Below are 23903 nucleotides of genomic sequence, written 5' to 3' on the forward strand. Positions count from 1 at the left end.
GTGGAAGGAGTTCCGGTGACATCACTGCCCATATTTGGTATTGGTCCGATGGTTTGAGAACCTGTCTCCCATTTTTCAGCAGGAGCCACTCTCACACTCTCATAGCACCCAATGTTGAAGGGCACACAGGTTGGTATAGAAGGGGGTTGCACACTTGCTGCATGCCTGGCATGCTGAGCTGGTTAGTTCATGGGTAATGAGACACTTTTTTTTTTTCTTATTTTGTTTGTATTAAATAAAAAATACCGTTTTTGTTTTTTTTTACTGACTAACCTGCATTGAAAACCCAGGTCCAGCACTGTTCATAGACAATCATTGCATTTTCAGTAGAAGAAGCAATTTATTCACTAGCTAAAACCAGGCAAATTTTGGTTTAAGATATCTAGAGACTCCCATCCTAAGGTGCTAGGTGTGAGCCTGGACTCCAAACTCACCTTTCTGCCACACATCCAATCACTATTGAAATCCTGCCACCTTCACCTTCATAAAATCTCAAAAATACGCCCCTTCCTCACCAATGAAACCGCAAAGCTACTCATCCACTCACTTGTTATCTCCTGGCTCAACTATCGCAGCTCCCTACTCATTGGCTTATCTAGGCACAGGCTATTCCCACTTCAGTCTATCATGAATGCTGCTGCTAGACTCATCCACCTAACCAACCGCTCAGTGTCTGCAACCCCCCTCTGCCAATCCCTCCACTGATTTTCATGCTCTACCCCTCCCTGCCAATTCCTCCATTGGCTTCCATCCCCTCTGTCAATCCCTCCATTTCTGTACAGTTGCCCAAAGGATGAAATTGAAAATATTAACAACCACTTACAAAGCCATCCACAACTCTGCCCCCGGATATGTTTCCAAACTCGTCTCAAAAGTATCACCCTAACTGGCCTCTCTGCTCTTCCCAAGGCCTCCTTCCCAACTCCTCCCATGCTCACCTCCAGAACCTCTCTATAATTTCTCCCTACCCAAACCTGTCTGGCTATCCCCTACTCTGCCTGCATTTAGGCAATCTCTGAAGATTCATCTCTACACCCCCCCACCCTCAACCGGACCACTGAACTATCACTTTCTCAAACAATTCATCCCCACACAGCTACCTCCTCCTTTATCACTTGCCCCTCCCTTTTAGATTGTAAGCCCTCATGGGCAGGGACCTCCTTACCATCTTGTCTTGAATTGTATTGTAACTGTAATGTCTATAAGTAAAGAGCTGCACAATCTGTTGGTGCCATATATAATTATTTATAAGAATGGTATTATGACATCAAACAGACTGTTATCAGATATGAACTTTGTAAGATGGGAAGCTTGATGAAGCTTCATATTGATGATTATGTGAAAAAACGTGCAAAATATTATAATCATGTATGGTATATGGTACCAGGAGGAAAGAAGTTTGTAATCCGTGTTTTATGATGTGTTTCTTATAATGAAAGTGATTTGTTATATGATATAATCATGGGAATTGCATTAATTCTTATGATGATATCTCCTCGTTGTGCTTAAGGGCAGAATTTAGGATTTTCTAATGTTATAGTAAATACCTTTTCCTAACAGATCACAGATGTTACCAAATGTCAGAAGATATAATTTGTTGGGTGAATCTTGGGTGACTTGCCACTAAATTGAGCTGATGGCTAAAGTCCACCAAAGAAATTTGAGTAAATGTTAAAGGAAATGCCCAATGGATTTTTTGTAGAGCTATTCTGAGTAAAATATAATTAAATAAAGTTTTTCCCCTAATTTGTTGATGTTTTCTCTCCCGGTCCTGTGGACTCTGTAGGAACGTCCTATGTGTGAATATCTGCTCAAGTTAAATTTCTCTTTATCAGGTCCTATGTGAAGAATTGTCTGTGGAGAGGTTCTTCCCAGTTCTCTACATGAAGGTGAGATCCCAAAATTGCACTTTCTGATTGGTCAGCACTTTCCAAACCATAATTGGGGGAATTTATAAAAACTGGAGCAGACAAAATCTGCAGCAGCTGTGCATGGCAACCAATCAGAGAGAAGCTGATTGGTTGCTGTGCACATCTGCTCCAGATTTTGTCTGCTCCAGTTTTGATCAATTGCCCTCAATGTGTTATGTGACAGGAAAAATTTCCAGCCAATATGAAAACCTTTTTTGGTCTGTGCATGTGTTTATGGAAGATTTCCCCCATGAATCTGTAAAATGTGCTCTAAATCTTTATATTGAACTCCCATTGCCCTGCTCATTAGCAGAAGAAATGTGAATAGAACAGAAGTCCCTGCCCTGGGTGCTGATATAAAAGTGGAGGTATAGAGCAAGACTAAGCAACCCAACTCTTCTCTAAAGTCGCTCCTATCCTCAGCTCTCTTAATAGGGAGGTCCTCTTTACTAGGAAAAATTGTAATACTGCAATGGCTCACAGTAGCCCAAAACGGCCACCAAGTACAATTCATTAGTCTGGGTCGAGTAATAAAAGCTCAATTCCAATTGCGGTACGTTCTAGTTTGTTCTACGCATTTTGCATTTGATAGGTCTACCAACCTTGTCGGTTTTGAAATTTTTTGGGTTATCTCAGAAGTCTCTGATTTCCTCTAACAACAATTCTTTCTTCAGGCTTCTCAGCTCTTGGTGACTTTTGATGAACACGTCATGACCAATAACTTCAAATTTGGGGTCATCTATCAGAAACCAGGACAGGTAAGGGAAAAAAACAGATAGATGGAATTATCCAAAAAAGTAAAATACTCACCGCTTCAATTACACCAGACTGCAGATCAATACAAACATCGGGTGCAGGCTGCAGTGTGCTCCCACTCATCAAACAATATATCTCCAATCAGCCGCATGAAACCGAGGTCCATACAAATCCAACTTTATTGTTGGTAATTCCATGCAAATTTCAAAATACAAGGTACACACCACCATAGTATCTCTCCCACTCCAACGTGACTGATTGGAGAGGTGTATGGAATGGTTATTAATAAAGTTGAAGTTTCACCTGGTCATGTTTTGCCTTCCCTGGTTTCTCCTTTTATTTCTCATCAGCATGATGAGAGATACTTCCATTTTCATTACTTACCTTATTTTACACATAGTGATGTCAGTTTGCAGGAGTAGACATTCCTAGGCAGGTTGTACCCTGTTTCCCTGAAAATAAGACCTAGTTCTATTTTTGGGAATTACTAAAATATAAGACCTACCCCGAAAATAAGACCTAGTCGTGACCATTCCCAGGGCCGGTGGTGGCATAAGGGGGAACTTGAAGAGCCGCGGGAGAGGCAGGAGAGAATCAGCGGTGCCAACGAAGCCAGCGCTAGAGGAAGCGAGGCGGCACTGGAGGGAGCAGAGCCGAGTAAACCGATGCCTCCTCTATAGCGCCGGCTCCTGTTACATGCGTAGTGATACCAAATGCACTCCGCCTGTGAGGAATCCATAGTGAAATCGCGCTTCGCTCATTCTGGCCAGCGATTGGTTAGCAAATTGCTCTTGGAAAGGTACGGCGCCCCTGATTGCCCTGATCACCACATTTTTGTACATGAATACATGTAGACTTTTCTACATGAATAAGTGTGGATTGTTGTACATTAAAAGAAAAAAAAAAGACCTACCCTGAAAATAAGACCTAGCGTGTTATTTTGAGCCAAAAAATATATAAGACAGTGTCTTATTTTCGGGGAAACACGGTATTTGCATACAGACCACCCTAGGTAACAGCTCCACATGATGCTGAGCTACCATGATTGAAAGAACTGAAATCCAATGATTGAAAGGGGTGGACCAGGGACAGTCAGGATAGGGAGGAAAGAACTAGATGGACGTCCTCCAGCCAGGAAATGAGGCGGGCTCTTTTTGACTTGCTGCAGCTTCTAATGCACATGGTGAGAAGCTCACAGTGCGCAGTGAAATCAGAGGAAGCCATTTCAGTGCAGGAGAGAAGCCGGTACAACTGTGCAAGACTGAAGAGAAGGCCGGAGTTCAGATTCAAACATGTAACTATGGAATGGGAGGTCTTTTGTGTGTGATATTTATGCAGTTTGATCAGTAGAGGTGCATTGAATGACTGATTGTGTGTGACCACCATTAGATCACTCCCACTCTTGTTGCAGGTCACGGAGTCGGAGCTCTTCAATAACACAGAGGAGAGTTTGGGCTTCTCAGAATTTATCAACTTCCTGGGAGAAAAGATCCAACTACAACATTTTAAAGGGTGAGAATAAATAACGCCAAAGGTTTGGTTTCGACATCGGCGCACTTCCTCCTCTTCTGTCATGCATCTCCATTTGCCAAAAGTAAACTTACCAATAACTGACACCACCCTAAGCATTCACATCGATGAGCAGTCTAGTCAGATGCTGCATTTTCCCTTTGAATGGCCACAGATGGGTTCATTTGACATCATTTTACAAGAAAAGGTGCCCTTTGACCTGCTTTGCCCACAATTTAAATGCACCTTAGCAGGACGTGCCCAGTCTACAACACAAAGCAGGTCAAACACAGCCTCTGACATGCCATGTGTACTGCTCAGGGAAAGGCAATGGGATTTTCCTGCCCTGCATTTTACATGCTTTCCGAAGCACAGCACAGGAAAATAAGGCCCATTGAAATGAGCCCTGAATATGGCATATTTGAAGGAACTTTCTTGAAACTGCCATCATTGTATTATTCTTGCGCACATTTTACTATTTGTTTCCCCTCCATTTTTTTCCAAACTATCCCACCTGCAGCTGCGCAAAGTCATAGAGATGGAATGCTGCGATAGCTTTGACCGTAAATGACCACATGCTGACATTTGGTCAATGACATTGACCTAATATGGCTATGTGGTCATAAAGGGTCAATGGTGTCACCACAAGCATCCGGCCCTCTTGTTTTTGTGCAGCTGTGGGGCAGGGAATTCCCCAGCCTAGAGCTGAATGATTAGGTTGACTCATGCCCTTTCTGGGTTTGGAGGGGAAGACTGTAGGTAAAACCTGAATAGTGATGAGCTCAGGTTTGGTCCAAGTTCAGTCCAAATCTGAGTTCTTCACTATTCAGGAGTTACCTTGAGAAGACAGTCTTCCCCTGGACTTTCTGCATGGGGGGGATGTAGTTGTATATCAGATGCTCCTAGGCCTTATGACTGAGGAGGGTGACCATGTGCTTGGACTGAGGTCTGGGTTTGAGGCCTAGTATGTTGAGCCAGGGAATTGAAATACCATGGAGGAATTTTAACCTGAATAAGGTACCTGAGAAGCTGGATAGAAGCTTGGTCCTTGACTGAAGTATGGTCATTTCTCTCGAACATGTCAGTAGCTGGACCATCCAGTAACTTACAGCCGGGAGCTCTATTCACAGAATGTTGAGTTGGCTTAAAGGTTCTCCATCAGTTGAAGCTGTGGGTAATTTTCATCTTTCTTTTCTGGAGCCTGAAAGCCCATGAGTGTCATGTGCCCCAGACCCTCTCTCCCTCCAGGGGTGTTGAGTAAGAGTAAGGAAACTCCTTAGAATCTAAAGTGATGCCTATCTGTTCACATTGCTCCATTATTGCCAAGGACCAGACCTGGAGATGAAATGGTAGGCTGGCCGGCCTCTGGAATCTCTCATTTGCCCTTTAGTATCAAGGGGCTGCTACATCTGGAGGTTTTCAACTTCTCATGTCAAAGTTTATTAAACTGAAGAAATGGGGAAAACTCAGGGGAACAACGCACAAAGTGTTTCAAAATGAAAAGCACTTGTCACGCCATTAGTTATAAATACTGTATGTCCCCCTAAGCTTCTCCATCCTTTTCTTGCAGAATTTCCTGTAAAACATTTAACTTTTCCATAATGTACATAATGTAGAAACACAAGCGTATGTGAACCTAAAATCTGCATTCACTGGCCACTTTATTAGGTACACCTTGCTAGTAACTAGTTTGCACCCCCTTTTGTTAGAACTGCATTCATTCTTCATGACATAGATTCAGCTAGGTGATTTAACCTTTCCTTAGAGAGTTTGGTCCATTTTGACATTATAGCATCAGAATCTCCTGCTCCACCACATCCCAAAGGTGCTCTACTGGATGGAGATCTGGTGACTGTGAAGGCCATTTGAGTACAGTGAACGCGTCATCATGTGCAAGAAACCAGTTTGAGATGATTTCAGCTTTGTGACATGGCGTGTTATTCTGCTGGAAGTAGCCACCAGAAGATGGATATACTGTGGACATAAATGGATAGAGATGGTCAGAAACAATAGGTAGACTGCGGCATTTACATAGCTACATAGTATTTGAGGTGATTTAAACTATGCCCAATTGTTACTAAGGGGTCCAAAGTGTGCCAAGAAAATATCCCCCACACCATTACACCACCAGCCTGAACGGTTGATACAAGGCAAGATGGATCCATGTTTTCATGTTGTTTATGCCAAATTCTGACCTGACCATTCGAATATTGCAGCAGAAATCCAGACTCATCAGTCCAGGCATTGTTTTTCCAATCTTCTATTGTCCAATTTTGGTGAGCCTGTGCAAATTGTATCCTCCGTTTCCTGTTCTTAGCTGACAGGAGTGGCACCCAGGGTGGTCTTCTGCTGCTGTAGCCCATCTGATTCAAGGTACAATGTGTTGTTTAGAGATGCTCTTCTGCATACCTCGGTTTCTATCAGCTTGAACCAGTCTGGCCATTCTCCTATGACTTCTGACATCAACAAGACATTTTCCTCCACACAACTGCCGCTCACTGGATATTTTCTCTTTTTCTGACCATTCTCTGTAAACCCGAGAGATGGTTGTGTGTGAAAATCCCAGAAGATCTGCAGTATCTGAAATACTCTGACCAGCCCATCTGGCAATAACAACCATGCCACATTCAAAGTCACTTAAATCCCCTTTCTTCCCCATTCTGATGCTCGGTTTGAACTTTAGTAGATCGTCTTGACCACGTCTACATGCCTAAATTATTGCGTTTCTGCCGTGTGATCGGCTGATTAGATATTAACGAAGTTGAACAGGTGTACCTAATAAAGTGGCCAGTGAGTGAATAAATACCCTGTCTCACTGTATACACTTTCCTAAAATAAAAAATGACATGATGGTTACATCTTTATATGATGCAATCTGTCCGTAGTATGAACACAACAGTCTGTTTTTCGGAATCTCCCTCAAACATAGTTGTAATACCTGTTGATCGGGTCAGTAAGTCTGTTATTTTTCAGCTTCCGTTAAAGGAGAACTGCACATAAAATATAAAAATTTGAGATCAGCCAGGATTTGTATCGGACAATGAAACAATAGGAGAGTTGTCCCCTGATGCAGCGTTACACGAGGGTGAGGATGTATGGGTGTGGCTGTTACTGCTAGGTGTGTGTTGCTGGAGCCCTGAAACGAAAGGGAACCGCTGGTTGCGGGAGACACAGATGGGTGACCATTTTTCCCTATGCACCTCAGCTCCATGTAGTGGCCATAAACTGGTGTTTTCTTAATATTACATTTGACTTAAAAAAAAAATATACTAAAAACATTCATTTTTTCCCCCCATTCACGCAGAACCAACGTTCAGAGTTTTGCAGGATGAATGAATCTGTAAAATGTTTATAAATATACTCCATGTCCTATAATGGATCCTAACCTACATGTTTGTGATCTTCCTGGCAAAGTACACTTTATCCCCCCTTTATCCCCTTTATCCCCCCTTCCCTCCCAAAATAAATACATTACATTAAAGCACATGCCTAGGTGCTCCTCCTGCTTGCTCCATTTGGGGTATCATTAACAAATAATGGCACCACTAAAGTGACACTTGCTTTTTGTGTGTTTTGTCAAACCCGAGATCCACATTTTACCTGTTGCCCAAACCTCGTTGTGACAATTCCACATTCAGACTCGCACTGCACAGATAATTGGCAGCTTGTGGGACAGCAATCCAAGTGTCAGCAGTAATCATAAAGCAAAACAAACGACAAACACACTCAACAATTTGTCACCAGTTATACAGTAAGGTGAATGGGAAGGCTGTGAGTGCAGCTCTACCATCTCAGTGTTCACACGGAGCAGAGCGGAGAACTTCCCATCCTGAAGAGAGGATCTCCATCGCCGGAGAGAGGCGGCCGGCAGGGAGAGAGGTAGCCGGCAGGGGGGGGGCAGACCTGCAGGCTGCATACAAGTGATCTCTTGCACAAAACAAGCGGTGGCTGTACATTTAGCCCGGTTTGCCCAAAGCAGGGCTAAATGTAGAAACAAACTACGTGCCCGGAACTCCATGTCCGGGGCATCGGGAGATAGGAATTCCACACCTCTGCTGCCTCTTTGCTCCTTGCTGTTCCGAGGTCGGGCCTTAGTGGCCTTGTGAGAAATCCAGCCCTGTTCGCTGCTATGTCCAGATAGGAATGTAACAGAGTTTACACCATGGTAGCTTTTTCAAAGGGTTAAGTTCTAGTTAGAGCACTCAGATTTTTTTAAAATAATATTTTAATACAAAGACAAGAAAAGTGGTGCCAGAATTTTTTACATAAAAGATATTACAAGAGCTGACAAAATGCCCAAAAAAGGGGCTTAGAAAATACTTTACGTGTAGTCTGCGTGGCCTTTGGTTCCATGCAGTGTTCAGATAACTTGCAGTGTAAGTCCAATCTGATATGGCGGTCATTGTCCCTTAGAAATGAGATTCTCAGTATCCTCAGCAGTTTTTTCTTGTCTGTAGAGAGGGTGTCACAGATCTAATTCCACCTAATCAAAAATTCTGAGGTGTGGATTGTAGGAGTGCTGGGGAACATTTTATTATGCTTAACTGACACACCCCTAAAGCCAACTATCCGGGGTACAGTTATATTTCCACATGACAAGGTTTCACAATCTGGCAGCCAATATATTAAGCAGAATGAAAGTAGGTTTGTTAGACACCAAATATCGTATAGAGCAGGGGTAGCCAAACTCCGGCCCTCCAGCTGTGGTGGAATTCCAAATCCCATGAGGCATTGCAAGATTCTCACAGCCACAGACATGACTCCAGGAGACAGATGCATCATGGGATTTGTAGTTTCAACACAGCTGGAGGGCCGGACTTTGGCTACCCCTGATATAGAGCGTATGAATCTCTCTCTCCTAGGAGCTCTAATATGTCCTAATATTACACATGTGCCATTCATTCCGTTCGTGCGAATTTTCTGAATTTCCGCATCACGATGCATTCTAATGTGTCCGATTCCGAATTTCCGTTCAAAGATTTCGGATCCCGTCCGAATTTCATTCAAAAACTAAACTGAATCGGACATGTGACTTTTCTGGCCAGCCAGAGGTGTTTTTCGGTTTAATGCATGCGAATGGGTCTGAACACGAATTTTCGTTACGGCAACATGGGAGCCATATACAGTATATACATATAATACTAAAGCTGAGGCTCCCAGACCCAAATGGCATTCGGGATCCAAATTTCTGAATTGCAATTGGGAGCTCGCAAATGCCATTCGGGTCTGAAAGCCTCAGCTTTATTATTATATGTAAATGGCTCCCAGACCCGAATGGCAATCGGGAGCTCCTGAATGCAATTCGGAAATTCGGATTCCAAATGCCATTGGGGTCTGGGAGATTCAGCTTTAGTATTAATATTTGTATATGAACAAATCTCAAATCCCAAGATATCCAAACTGAACCAAATTTTTCCGCAGCTTGCATGTCTACTTAATATGTGCTGATGTGCTGATTTCCTGCAAAAAATAAATAAATCAAGACAGGTAACTTGGGACCCCTTTAAAAATGGCTGCTTCAGATGGGGCAACCAGGAAGAACCCAATGAAATAATAAGTATCTAAAGTCATCATCATCAACCACAAATGTGTATATAATCTTTGTGTGGTCTTACCTTGTAATACTCCATCTGGCGTAGGTTTCGCGGGGGTCTGGACGTGTCTCAAGGTCAGACAGGAACAGAGTCTGTGTACACCATGTTCCGTGGTCATGAGATCATGTTCCACGTGTCAACAAAACTTCCCTACACCCCGGGGGACACTCAGCAGGTCAGTGTATTTTATAGCAACATTGTTCCAGTTACCTAGTTGTGTTGTGTGTGTCCCTCATTAGTACAACATCAAGATGGTTCTTAAATGTCATGCCCATGCTCGTTGACCGGGTGCTTGTGCAGTTTGTCCTGCTGACAGATAAGTACCAAAAATATTAAGGATTCACTGCACAACTGGACTGTTGAAAACTTTCTTAATGTAATGTTTACCCTGGCACCAGGGGTCAGAAACTATACCTAGTGGGTGTATCTTCTGCCTATAGCAGCCCCTGTTCCCATAAGGTAAGATGGCCTACCTGGGGTTTAGTTGCCCCAAGCTGTAGTTTCTGGCTTGGTGGCACGAGTGACTGAGCAAACAGAAAAGAGCACCTGTGGCCTTTTGGAGTATCATTCATGAGCCAAAGCACTGCTGGTGACTCTCCATAGGCAGCAGATGATTAGCATACACCAGACAATCTGAGGCCAAGACAGGCGGCAGACCAAGTATAGTCTAGCAACAGTTTTAAGTTAAGGCAGGCAGCTGACAAACTTAATCCAGAGCCAATCCAAGATCAGGGCAGGCAGCAGATCAGCATAATCTAGAAAAAAAATCTCCTGCAGGCAGCAGAAAAGCATAATCTAGGACCATCCAAGGTTGAGGTAGGGTCAGCAACACAAAATCCATAGTTAAAGGAGCTGGGATTTAAGAAGCTATCACACTGGGCTTTAGAGTGCCACAGCCAATCAAGGTGTAGAAGAGAGCCAAGGTGTGTGTGGCCCTAAACCAATCAATACAAAGAAGGCTAGTCAGACGGAGCTGACCCACTGTGTAGCAACAAGCACACCTTCTAAACAGTGCTGTGGCCAGCCAGTGGAAGTGAGAGGTGGAGGGCATTGATGTCAGAAGCAGCAACCACGGATGCTCCAGCTGGGCAGAAGAAGGCAGCTAGGTGGTGGGCTGGGCAGGAGTCACTAATAAGCCAACGGCCTTGGGGCTCAGGCTGATTTCTCAAAAAGCAAGAAGGTCAATTTTTGGCCACCAGGACACAGATCTATTAGTAAATGAATCTTTTTGCCATAATAATCCAGCAAGTACCTCGTGCAAATTTTTTAAAATACTTTTTATTTTTAAATATTTTTCAAAAACAAAACAAAAAAATCACACAATTTTGTTTTGTTAGGTCCACATTATTTTAGTATGAGTCATGGAGCGGAATGGTAGCGCTCGGTTATCTTGCAGTTATGTTGTTACCTGTCACATTGCGGTAACTGGAAGAAGTAGGGAAAAAGAAGAGTGCAAGGGATCACGTGGGTCAGCTCTCTGCTAAGTGGATACAGGTGATTGCAATAATGAATTATCCGATGAGGAGGTTCCAGACACAGGAAGCTGAATTGCTGAACCTGGATGCTGAATATGTTTCCATTTTGGATAGAGTAGGGAATGGTTAAATCCCCAGTGACAGTCAGTTTTTTGGGGGATCTGTGCCAATTAGGGAGATTTTCTTTCACTTCCTGTACTGCAGACATAGCAGGAATTGAGAGGAAATATTTCCAAAGTGAGGGACGTACCCTCTTGCCCAGAGTTTTTTGTGTTAGTTTCGTATGTGTCAATGCCTGATTTTGCACATTGTTTGTCTTTGGAAAACCCCAGAATTTTGGGGAGGGGATTAAGGCCAGTCATGATGAGAATGGGATGAATGTAGTCTGCGTTTCTCAACTAGAAATTTCCTTCCAGCTTCAGAGAAAACGTCACATCGGGAATGATATCGTCTCATTGGTGTACCAGGACGATGGCTCAATATTCTCACCCGATATGATAACGTCCCATTTCCTCCATTGCTTCGTTGTCATCCAGTCCTGCAGAAGCCACAGCGGCGATACTCTGTACAAGGTGAGACTCTTTTCTGTGACCTTAGGAGGATGCGACCATCTACAGAGCCTAAGGCAGCAGAGTTAGATACGGCTACAAACTATGAAACCTTTTCCCACAAATGTCCTCTCAGGACAATTAGTAGGAGAGATGTAGGGGGGAGGGATACAGGGAATGTTGAGGAGTCAAAAGTCTTTAATGACTAAAGGAATAAAAATAAAGAAAAAACCTGCAAAATACAGAATTGAAACCTTTCATAATAGGCCCCATTCTTTTAATTGTCTTTTGGTCACATGATAACTAAAGCAGAGGATCAGCCAATCTGAACTCTGATCCTCCACATCAGCAAAGATCATGTGACCAAATACAGGAAAGTTTTTCAGCACGTGTATTACTTTTTATTGCTCCAAGCCAGCAAGCAACACAGGTGTATGTTAACATTTGAGTACAGGTACATTATTCATTTTGGTTACATTCTATTTTATATTTTTTAAAGTTTTATATATATATATATACACAGTATATTTATTGAGGGCATAGAGGGGCCATAGAGAACAACATTACACAACCGTAAATAAGGCATTACAAGGAATTGTTAATGCTTACAAGGGTGCCCAGCAAGGACTAAAATCCCAAAAGTCACACTTATTACAAGATCCAGTACAACAGCTATTTACTATAAATAAGTCTCTCCGTCTCTGATTAAAACGTCTGGGGAGAAATATCTGTACAAAATGAATCAAGGCAACTGGACTTGCTGTATTTTTCTTGAAGACGTTTCGCTGGTCATCCAATGTGCTGTTACACAGTTGTAAGATATTACAATTCATAGTCATAGTTAATATTCATATTAATGTGAAATGAGAATCACATAGTTAATTTCCTTGAGCCATTTGCTCATTGGTATTGTTTAGCTGAATAGTATACTGACATCCCATGGTCATTTTGGTTATTGCACTGTTTTCCTGTGTTCCCTCCCATCTATGATGCATTTCCCCCGTCTTGTTCAAGAACTAGTCAAGTGTCATGGCTGCTTATAACAAGACCACATGTAGGCTTGGAAACATTATCATGCGAAAATATGGACCTTTTTTTAAGGCTAAACTCCAGGTTTTTTATACAAAACCCGTGCAGAGGGGACCCCACACTACAAGGGTTAACTGCTTGTTAAGTGTAGGTGGTAGAGGAATAAGCTGTAATACTTACCTTATTCCTTGCTCTGGCATGCTCCCTCCACGCTGTTTGATGGGTCTTCCAAAGCCACCTCTCCAGCAGGCTTCCAGCACTCTCCTCTTTGGCACTCCAGTTTGTGGGCGGGTCCTCACTATCGTCATGTACAATCCAGGACTACTGTTCAAGCATTGTAAAAGTTGGCGTCAGAGTGCGACCGCCAGCCCAAAAGAAGCAGCTTTTGAAAACCCAGCTGTGTTTCAAAAGGTAAACAAGATCCTTATGGCCACTAGATGCTCTTCATCTCCATCTAGTGGCCATAATGTGGTATTACATGACTTTACATTTTAACCCCCCCCCCCCCCCCAAATATTTGTTTTTTCCCTCCATTTGCACAGAATTAATGTTCAAAGATTTGCAGAGTAAATGGCCCTATGAATTGTTCATAAATAGACCATATAGTATCCACTTTATATTTTTATAGTTGAATCAACTTTTATTAAACAAAAACAAAGATACAGCAAAAGCAATATGGTAACGTGACCCGTACATAACAAGTTCAAAGAGGCTTATAAGACAGAAGGCATGACAGGTATACAAAGTTCCACAAGACATAAGAAACAAGTATAAACTTCACAGGAAACAATAACAAAATCACATGACACAAGTGCAGTGCGTAGATAGCTGGAGAGGCCACTTAGGTAAATATACCAAATACAGAGCTTAAGATGGGATAATGACTGCTGTATAAACAAAGGCAGCACTATAAAGGGTGAGAAGAAAAGAAAGATCAGAACAACAACAACAAAAAAAAGAGAGGAAAGAAGGAAAAGAGAAGAAAGAAAAAGGAGGAGGTAGAGATGCCGGTAATCCCTGCAGAATAACGGGGACACTTGCGGAGAATCATTGGGGTGTGTCGGGAGCAGGTGGAGACCATATTGTGGGAGTCCCTTTGGGCACCATGACATCTAACCTTTGGGATAGCAAAGCAAGGGCGGAGGAGGAATATTGCAACCACAGCGCCCAAATGAAATAAAAGCAATCATAGGGTCCTGTATCCAAGACCATGAGTTCTTCCATATGCATAATGTCATTTACATTATTGATCCAATGCGATAAAGGAGGGGTCTTCGTGGTCTTCTAATAAAGCGGAATAAGAAAGTAAAAATCTGAGCAAATGTTGTCGGTGATGCGATCTACCACCCGGGAAGCATGAACAATACGGCGGACTCAGGGGAGGAAGCCAAATTTTCATGATATGATTATATATCTTATAGATCTCAGACCAAAAGGATTGTATTAATGGGCACTCCCACCAAATATGTAGATGAGTACCTGTAGCTTTTCCACATCTCCAACAAAACAGTAGATAATGAACCCTTCATGTCAGGCATAGGGCAGTTTCCTTCAAGAGCAGCTGAATGTCATATAGCAATGCATATGCTGTTGAGAAGGGGTGTTGGAAATACACCTGCATACACTGTTTTGTATTACTGACATTCAGAGATGTAGTATTGTCTTTTGAGCTGTAGGTGGCTCTGTGGTGCAGTGTTGGTCTCTATGCTTATGTATACTTGTCTATACACAGGAAGTTCTTTCTATATGCTTTATAATGCTGTATTCTGATCTAAAGTTCTTCTAAGCAAGTAAAATGTCATTCAGCATTCCTCAAGATATCAGTGCTTCATCTAAACACATAATAAACAGCAGGTCCCTAGAAAGGATCAAGTAAATACGTCATCTCTGATGAAAAAAGAGGCAGAAAAGAAAGAACAATAGAGCAGGAATAATAGAAGAAGAAAGAAACAAAGAAGACGTATCACAAGTGAAAAACCAATGTAACATCAGAATTACAAAACTGAGCGCTCGTTGCCCTCTAGTGGGGAAGACTAGTACTGCAAACACGATTTAACACAATACTAGAAACACACTAATCTGGAAGTACTAGAAGAGTGCAAATCCGCAATGCAAGTCCTATGAGGGGGTCGCGGAAGTCCCGCCAGCAGGAGCTAAAATAATACCAATATGTATTAGCAACATAGGCGTAAGGAGGCCCTGCGAGCAATGGCTAAAGGTTGACTCTAACTACAACCAAGTAGTGAGGGATGGGTTGGAGTCAGCTTGGTTGCCTTTCCTACTTCAGCGCTGTTGCTATTCTGATTGAGTCGGAAGCCCTGGAGTGGATGGTTTCAGAGGCCAGTGTGGGAGAGCCACCTGCGACAGTCCACATTTGCCCAGTAGATTCCGTAATTCCCCCAACTCTCGGAAAGTAGCAGTTTCGTCCTCAGGAGAGACGATGAGTTGGAAAGGGCGGCCCCACCTGAAAGAGATGTTATGAGAGAGTAACAGCTCCAGGAGCGGTTTAGGTGCACGCTGCAAAGACAACGTATGTCTGGGGAGATCTGGGAGTATCTCGGAGTCATAGAAGAGGATGTTATCTTCAGTCCTCGCTGCCCGCATAATGTAACCCTTCACCCCGAAAAAGTGGATACACCATAGAACGTCTCTAGGGAGGGAGGGCAGGATCAGTGTAACAACATGCCAACAAACTAAATAGCCAGCAACCATCTTCAGCCCTTCCTAACCTGCCCATGCGACAAAACATACCCGCGGGCCGCGGCTAACTTATATACGGGAAGCCCCCCAGTCCTGCCATTATGTTTTACTACCACATGCCTCACTACCAGTGCTCTACCCCTCTCCAATACCCCTCATCATACAAATGATCCCAGATCTGGCCCTTCAACCTCTTTCCAGTTTTCCCAACATAAGACATGTCTCCTTCGCATACTGCAAGATACAATACCCCTTCTGTTTCACAATTGGCATACTGTTTACTGGTTACCGCCTGTCGCCTTGGCGTTGTCATCCATTGTGTGAATTGATCCAGAATCACCATTTTGACCATTGGATTCTTCAGCCTGTTAGGAGTGACTATGGCCGTTTCAGTACACATGATGGGAGTGACTATGGCAGTTTCAGTACACATGATGGGAGTGACTATGGCCGTTTCAGTACACATGATGGGAGTGACTATGGCCGTTTCAGTACACATGATGGGGGTGACTATGGCCGTTTCAGTACACATGATGGGAGTGACTATGGCTGTTTCAGTACACATGATGGGAGTGCCTGTGGTAGTTTCAGCCCCATAACCAATGGTTGGTCCTCTCATACGGAGCTGGGGCTGGAGGAAGAGTGTGCAGGAGCCTGAGCATTGCGCCCACCATCCGTGGATCATTGTTGCAATGTTTTGCAGGCTCCAAAGCAAATATCTAACAAATGCTCATTTTTCTACTTTTATCAATGTGCGTGTTTAATAATTGTACCTATGCCATTAATGTTATATTCATACATTTGATTGTATATTTTGATTGTTGCTCATGCATGCTACCTAGTGATATCTGAGTTCCCCTTTAATATCCGGTAGCGGTTATACTTGATTCCTATATATCATCTTCTGGCGGCTACAACATTTATAGTTCACCTTTTAATGTCTGAAGTGTTCAGGAGCTGATCTGCCGTTTCCTCTGATTATACATTTGCTTGCCCACCAGTCCAGGCATTAAAAGCGAGCAGCTTATAAAATATACAGGAGCCTTGTCTGTGCGGAGGAGTTATGTAGCAGAGCGTGCGGTCTGCCGTTCATTCTATTAACGTTTTAATGCAGCAAAGTGCCTTTTCTTTGTTTTTCCGCATGGCGGGCCAGCTATACAAAACACAGCCTGTGAAACCAACTCTCTCTCTATGTTTGTGTGTTATTGCCAACCGAACAAACTCTATCTGAAATGCAATACAATAATAAATACATTAAAATTGAAGTTTAGTCTGCTTATATTTTCCCTTTTCAGTGCTCCCCTATGCAATGCAGGTAGATCATGGCTGGTAAGAGGGGTCACATCGCATCAATGTTACTAGTAAAGTAGCAATATTGATACTTAGGGGCCGATTTATAACTCTGGAGCCACTAGATGGCACTGAGGAGCATGAGAATTTCCTGTGCAGCTCGGCGCCATCTAGTGGTGGTAGTCCTGTGCAAATGGCATCCAACAAGCTACAGTATATGCTGAGTGTAAGAGTTATGAATCAGCACCGTAATTAGTATTTTGCCTCCGTAGTACTATTATAATAATTTTACAATATGTATTTTGCCATTTAGTAGGGCCCTGCTGGCAAGACATTTTTATTTTTTATTTTATTTTTGGTGAGAATCTTTTTTAGTAGTTTTTTCTAGATTTTGTAAAGAGTGTATACTATAGGATTTGCAATAAAGTAAATATTTACATATGTGTGTTCATCTATACATGTATTAATATACACTATATTGCCAAAAGTATTGGGACGCCGGCCTTTACACGCACATGAACTTTAATGGCATCCCAGTCTTAGTCCGTAGGGTTCAGTATTGGGTTGGCTCCGCCCTTTGCCACTATAACAGATTCATCTCTTCTGGGAAGGCGTCCACAAGGTTTAGGAGTGTGTCTATGGGAATGTTGGACCATTTGTGAGGTCAGGTACTGATGTTGGGGGATGGGCTCGCAGTCTCCGCTCTAATTCATCCCAAAGGTGTTCTATCGGGTTGAGGTCAGGACTCTGTGCGGCCAGTCACGTTCCTCCACCCCAAACTCCCCCATCCATGTCTTTATGGACCTTGCTTTGTGCACTGGTGCGCAGTCATGTTGGAACAGGAAGGGGCCATCCCCAAACTGTTCCAACAAAGTTGGGAGCATGAAATTGTCCAAAATGTCTTGGTATGCTGATGTCTTAAGAGTTCCCTTCACTGGAACTAAGGGGCCAAGCCCAACCCCTGAAAAACAACCCCACACCATAATCCCCCCTCCACCAAACTTTACACTTGGCACAATGCAGTCAGGCAAGTACCGTTCTCCTGGCAACCGCCAAACCCAGACACGTCCATCGGATTGCCAGACAGAGAAGCGTGATTGGTCACTCCAGAGAACACGTCTCCACTTCTCTAGAGTCCAGTGGCGGCGCGCTTTACACCACGGCATCCCACGCTTTGCATTGCACTTGGTGATGTAAGGCTTGGATGCAGCTGCTCGGCCATGGAAACCCATTCCATGAAGCTCTCTACGCACTGTTGTTGTGCCAATCTGAAGGCCGCATGGAGTTTGGAGGTCTGTAGCTATTGGCTCTGCAGACAGTTTGCGACTTCTGCGCACTGTGCGCTTCAGCATGCGCTGACCCCGCTCTGTCATTTTACGTGGCCTACCACTTTGGATTTCGGATCCGAAATTTTGGATTTGGAAGGAATTTCGTCCAGATCCTGTGCGTGCGATGTTAACATTTAAACGGATAAAAACAAATTAAGAAAAGGATTTTAATGTCCCTTTAATAGTAAAGACGAGAGCACAGCAACCAGAAATGACAAATGTGCCAATTCTGCTACCCCACCTCAAGTTGAATTTTCGGGAATTCTTCCGAATTCCGAATCCGAATTCCGAATCCGACACGAATTCCGAATCAGATCCGAATACGAATCCGATTCCCGAAACACATATAGGATCCGAATTCCAAAAACGAAATAAATGAAATTTGAAACTAAACTAATTTTTAGCCGCTGCACATGTCTAATTCCCAGCATGAGTTGTTATTATTATTATTCATCATGACAATATTATTATTGATCTTGTTATTATTAGTAGTAGTAGTATTAATTTTTATCAATTACTTTTTTAATTAATATTTTTATTATTATAATAGACACCCATTGAGGGTATTAAACTGTATCATTCCTGTACTGTCTTCCTGTATCTTGTAAAGTAACACTCTCTTCTATCTCTCATTTGTAGTAGGGACAGTGAGACTACCTGTTCGTTGGTGTGACAAATACAAAGAAATTGGATCTTGAGAGTAACAATCTCATTGCTTAGTCCCCATTAAAACATTAGCACTTCAATACTTTCCTCTGATAGAACTGGGGGCTGCCACTAGATGGCAGTGTTACAGTGTTAAATTCTGAGCTTCCCCCAGCCAGCCACTAGATGGCAGTGTTACAGTGTTACATCCCGAGCTTCCCCCAGCCAGCCACTAGATGGCAGTGCTACAGTGTTAAATTCTGAGCTTCCCCCTAGCCAGCCACTAGAGGGCAGTGTTACAATGTTACATTCTGCGCTTTCCCCAGGCAGCCACTAGAGGGCAGTAGCACCCTGCAGTATATTCTCAATACTCTTTGCTTTGCCAGTATCATATTATGATCAATTATTTAGCAAGTGCATATCCCTGAATAAAACATTTTCTGCATTTCTTATACTGTGCAGAGTCAGAACAGAGGGCGGCGAGCACTGCAGGGAAAGGAACACCAGTTAATTATACCTTGGTGGAAAAGCTTGCTGTATATTACTGAATCCATAGTCCATGGAGCACCGGCTATTATAAGTCACCGGTAGAGCTGTGAACATAATGCTACATGCCGAATTTACATTTACAGAAAGCACAGGCAGACCTTGACGCTCAGGCCGCTTGGGAAAATCCAAATGCCGGCACTTCTTGGTACATCTTGCTTGGCTTCTTTTTACCTGAAGGGGCGAAAGGATACCCAAGCCCGCTCTCAATTATAGTTTTAGGACTTAACCCTAGACCCAATTTCCAGCACCTTGATTGCATTAGATGTGTTTAGGTGTGTCCACTGTTGACTAGGGTTGCCACCTTTTCTTCCATCGAAACCCGAACACTCTAGTGATGCACGGAAATGTTTGGGGGAGAATAAGGCGTGGCTTATTGATATGTAAATAGCACCACCCATTCATATGTAAATGTCACAGTCTGCTGCCATGTTTGGCGTCACTTTCCTGACGCCAATACATGGCAGCATACTGATGGGTATAGCTCCGCCCCCCCCCCCATCAGTATGCTGCCATGTATTGGCATCAGGAAAGGAAAATGACCGATAGGTAAGTATACAATTTTCCCCTATTAATTTTGGTTGCCTCTGTCTGCCTGACATCTTATGTCCGGGTTTAGCTGCCATGAAACCCAGACACAGCATTCACAACCTGGACTGTCCAGGTGAATCCTGGACAGGTGGCAACCCTACTGTTAAGTCAAATGATAATTGCCGCAGCAACCAGTGGGAAAACATACAGTGGGGGCTTCATAAAGACATAGTTACATAGTATTTGAGGTTGAATAAAGACATTAGTCCATCAAGTCCAACCTATTAGGATCTCATTCTAGGAGTACCCGTACCCCTGTATATTACGGTCCCTTAAGAAATCGTCCAAAAGTTTCTTGAACAATTCCACATTCTTTGCTGAAATCACTGTCTGTGGCAGTGAGTTCCAGACCCTAACTGATCTTACTGTGAAGAACCCCCTTCGCCCCTTGTGCTGGAATTTTTTTTCCACCAATTTTAGGTGGTGGCCTCTAGTTTTTGTAACGGAGTTAATTTTAAACAGTTTATCGCTAATGTTGCTACCACCATTGAACATCTTGTACATGGAAATCATATCCCCCCTTAATCTCCTCACCTCTAATGTGAACATGTTTAAATTTAGTAGCCTCGTCTCGTAGCTCTGGTCCTCCATACCCCTAATTAGTTTGGTTGCCCTTCGCTGGACTTTTTCCAACTCAAGGACATCTTTTCTTAGTACTGGTGACCAGAACTGGACCGCGTACTCCAGATGAGGTCAAACCAATGATCTATAAAGTGGCAAAATTATAGACTTGTCCCTGCAATACATCCCCTTTTTAATACAGGACAAGACCCTGCTAGCTTTGTTTACAGCAGCCTGGCACTGCAAACTACCTTTCAGTTTGTGGTCTACAATGACCCCCAAATCCTTCTCCATTTCTGACTTCCCCAGCGGCACCCCCATAATTGTATAACCCATTTGTTTATTTTTAATTCCAAAGTGCATTACTTTGCATTTATCGACATTAAACCTCATCTGCCACATTAATGCCCACTCCCCTATTTTATCCAGGTCCTCCTGTAATGTTATAGTGTCTAAGTCCGTGTCTATTACCCTCCCAATTTTGGTGTCATCCGCAAACACGGAAATATCGCTGTTAACACCCTCCCCGATGTCATTAATAAATAAGTTGAACAATATGGGACCCAGCACAGAACCCTGAGGCACACCGCTCATTACACTAGCCCATGGTTTGACCAGTTTGGTGTGGAGGAACTCAAGTGACCTGCACAGAGCCCTGATGAGACCAGGGCTCTGTGCAGGTCACTTGAGTTCCTCCACCCTACAGAACACCTTTGGGATGAATCGGAAAGCTGCTCGTGAGCCAGATTTCACCCAACATCACTACATGACCTCACAACTGCTCTTTTGGCTCGATGGGCACAAGTCCCCCCAGACACATTCTAAGATTGTGGAAAGCTTTTCAAAAAGGGTGGAGATTGTTATAGCCACAAGGGTAAAAACTTCATATTATTTCCCATGGTTTGGGAGCGGAATGTCCAACAAGCTCATACACTGTAGGTGTCCCCAAACCTGTGACCATGTATATAACATTGTTGTTGTATTTATCCCAATTACATGTTTTTCTTCCCTTCCAGAACCAGCAGTTTCGTGAATTCCTTCTCACCAAGCTGATTAATGCTGAGGTCAGCTGCTACAAAGCGGAGAGGTTCTCCAAGCTGCAGGTGAGACTCGTGTGTGGGGGTGTCTGGGGTCTTCTGAATGGTATCTTGATGAGTGTTAGGCATGATGGGCCTTGAGCTTACCAGATGGAATTACCCTGAGGGCTCAACCACGATTGTAGAGATCAGAGATCAAGTAGAGTGCTCTTCTGGGTCTCACTATTTTGCCATATGGTACCACTACATTAGATTTATTGTAGTGGTACCATATGGTGGTATGTGGTCTATAGGTGCACAATTGTTGTATTCTGATGGAGTCTGCTAGGAATGGACGAGGTATTCTCAGTGTTGTTAGAATTGTAGATTCAAATGTACAAGGTTAAGGCTGAGCATAATGTATGCATGCTGCTGCAGGGTTTAATTCAGTGTAAGGGATAAGGCCAGCCTCTGGCTTCATATCAGGCTTGGAAACTCCAACAGAAAGATCTCTCTTACCTTAATTTCTGACGCTGTTCTTGTCCACCTACGTTTTGTGTGTTTCAACCGAACTTTGTGTGTCCCAGCTCCTCCTGTTACATTCTTCATAATCTAAAATAAATTTAAACCCAGCATGGATGGTGGGAGCCCCTTATAATGGGCACAGCAGGTCTGCAGACCCAGGAACTCAGCACAGGGATAGTGGGAGCTCCTTATAATGGGCACAGCAGGTCTGCAGACCCGGGAACTCAGCACAGGGATGGTGGGAACTCCTCATAATGGGCACAGCAGGTCTGCAGACCTAGGAACTCAGCACAGGGATAGTGGGAGCTCCTTATAATGGGCACAGCAGGTCTGCAGACCCGGGAACTCAGCACAGGGATGGTGGGAGCTCCTCATAATGGGCACAGCAGGTCTGCAGACCCAGGAATTCAACTCAGTATTGGTGGGAACTCCTAATGGGCACAGCAGGTGTGCAGACCAGGGAACTCCACACAAGGATGATGGGAGTATGCACAAGTGATAGGAAAACTTGCCCTGAGCTACCAGCTAATGCCCAAACACTAAGGAAATGTATTGATTCTTTAGGAGCGGACACGCAGCTGCCTCATGTACACACTGTATGAAGAGCTCTGTCTGCACAGTCAGACAGTCCTGGGGACGATGGAAGAGAATTCTGGGGACAAGATGGAGAACTCATCTAGTGGCTTCCTGGAGAACTTTAAAGTAAGTGTGGGGGGAATGGGCATTATTCAAGGTGAATTCTTTGGGAAATGTTTCCATTTGTGTTCTCGTCTTCTCTATGGGTTTGGTACATATCAGGGGAGTGGTTGATGATGAATTACTTCCTCATGCGGGAATTTTATGACAACATGGTCTGCTGTCCTGCCCAAAAGTCCTAAAAGGTAACAGAATACATACTTAGTGTTGCCTCAGCCATGGCAGACTGTCATGTGACACAATGCCGAGCTTTAGTGGCGTGATTCACAGCGGCTTCGCCTATTCAGGGAGTTTGCAGTGTTCTTGTTGTCACACCTGATCGCCAGCCCCAAAGTGGTCAATGGGCAGCCAGAAGTCCGGGAGCTTCTGTAGCTTGCAGGAGCCATTTGAAGCCCATTGGACCCTAAAAACCACTTTAATTTTACCTTCCCCATTTCCCAAAGTGAAAACGGTAGAAGTTCTTTGAAACCTCTCGAATTTCGCTGGGTATATGGAAACTTTCGCCCATCTCTACTGGTCACATGACCAGGTGTCCCGGAGCCCTAGGGGGTCACCATACACTGTACAATATCTCTGTAGAACCTTCGTGTAGTCAACTATACCAAAGCTGTGTAGTATGAGGACCCCTTTCTGGCCTGAGTGTCCCAGGTTGCTAAGAGCTCTGAGCAACCTGTGACACTCTGACTGGGGTCCCTCCCAGCTACTGGCAACCAGTGACATCAGTGAGCTGGGCCGGACACTGGACAGAGGCACTGACCACTTCACCCTGACCTGCACCGCCAGCACAAACCACTTTTGACTTTTTTATTGACCTAAAACTTCAAGATAAAAGTTCCAACACATTTCAGGGGTCTTAGTGTGCCCCACGCCCTCACCTCTTCAGGGCTATGAATAACCGGTAGGTGTCAGCATGAACAGATGTCAGATAAGCTGCCTTGAATACTGTCCTGCTGGTTGGCATGCTGCATGATAAATATTTAATTTTAGGGTGATCTTAAGAATCTCCACCTCTCTTCAGTATATTTCCTCATTATAAAGTCTCTTTCCTTTAGACCTTCTCTCTGTCTCTGCGGAGCCCCCAGCGCTCCCGTGACGCACTCTCACGTGGGTGTAGAAGTAGCAGCATTGCGATAGAGGGCGTCTCCGAGGAGAAAAGGTACACAGGGCATGTTTGCATGTAGGGA

The 23903-nt window shown here is 43.7% G+C and overlaps 1 protein-coding gene across 1 annotated transcript in view; it reads left to right on the forward strand.

Moving 5' to 3' along the window:
* The window catches only part of LOC108784893 (rap1 GTPase-activating protein 1-like), an 85709-nt gene that overhangs the window by 53064 nt on the left and 8742 nt on the right, over positions 1-23903 (forward strand). Inside the window, exons 9-17 of the mRNA XM_018553831.1 lie at positions 1836-1889; positions 2585-2668; positions 4078-4178; positions 9815-9944; positions 11661-11847; positions 13201-13232; positions 21499-21585; positions 22588-22725; positions 23772-23875. Of these exons, the coding sequence (XP_018409333.1) occupies positions 1836-1889; positions 2585-2668; positions 4078-4178; positions 9815-9944; positions 11661-11847; positions 13201-13232; positions 21499-21585; positions 22588-22725; positions 23772-23875 (917 nt within the window). The remainder of the gene's footprint in view (positions 1-1835; positions 1890-2584; positions 2669-4077; positions 4179-9814; positions 9945-11660; positions 11848-13200; positions 13233-21498; positions 21586-22587; positions 22726-23771; positions 23876-23903) is intronic.

The sequence above is a fragment of the Nanorana parkeri genome, unplaced genomic scaffold (genome assembly GCF_000935625.1).
Source record: "Nanorana parkeri isolate BGI_ZX_2015 unplaced genomic scaffold, ASM93562v1 scaffold130, whole genome shotgun sequence".
NCBI lineage: Eukaryota > Metazoa > Chordata > Amphibia > Anura > Dicroglossidae > Nanorana > Nanorana parkeri.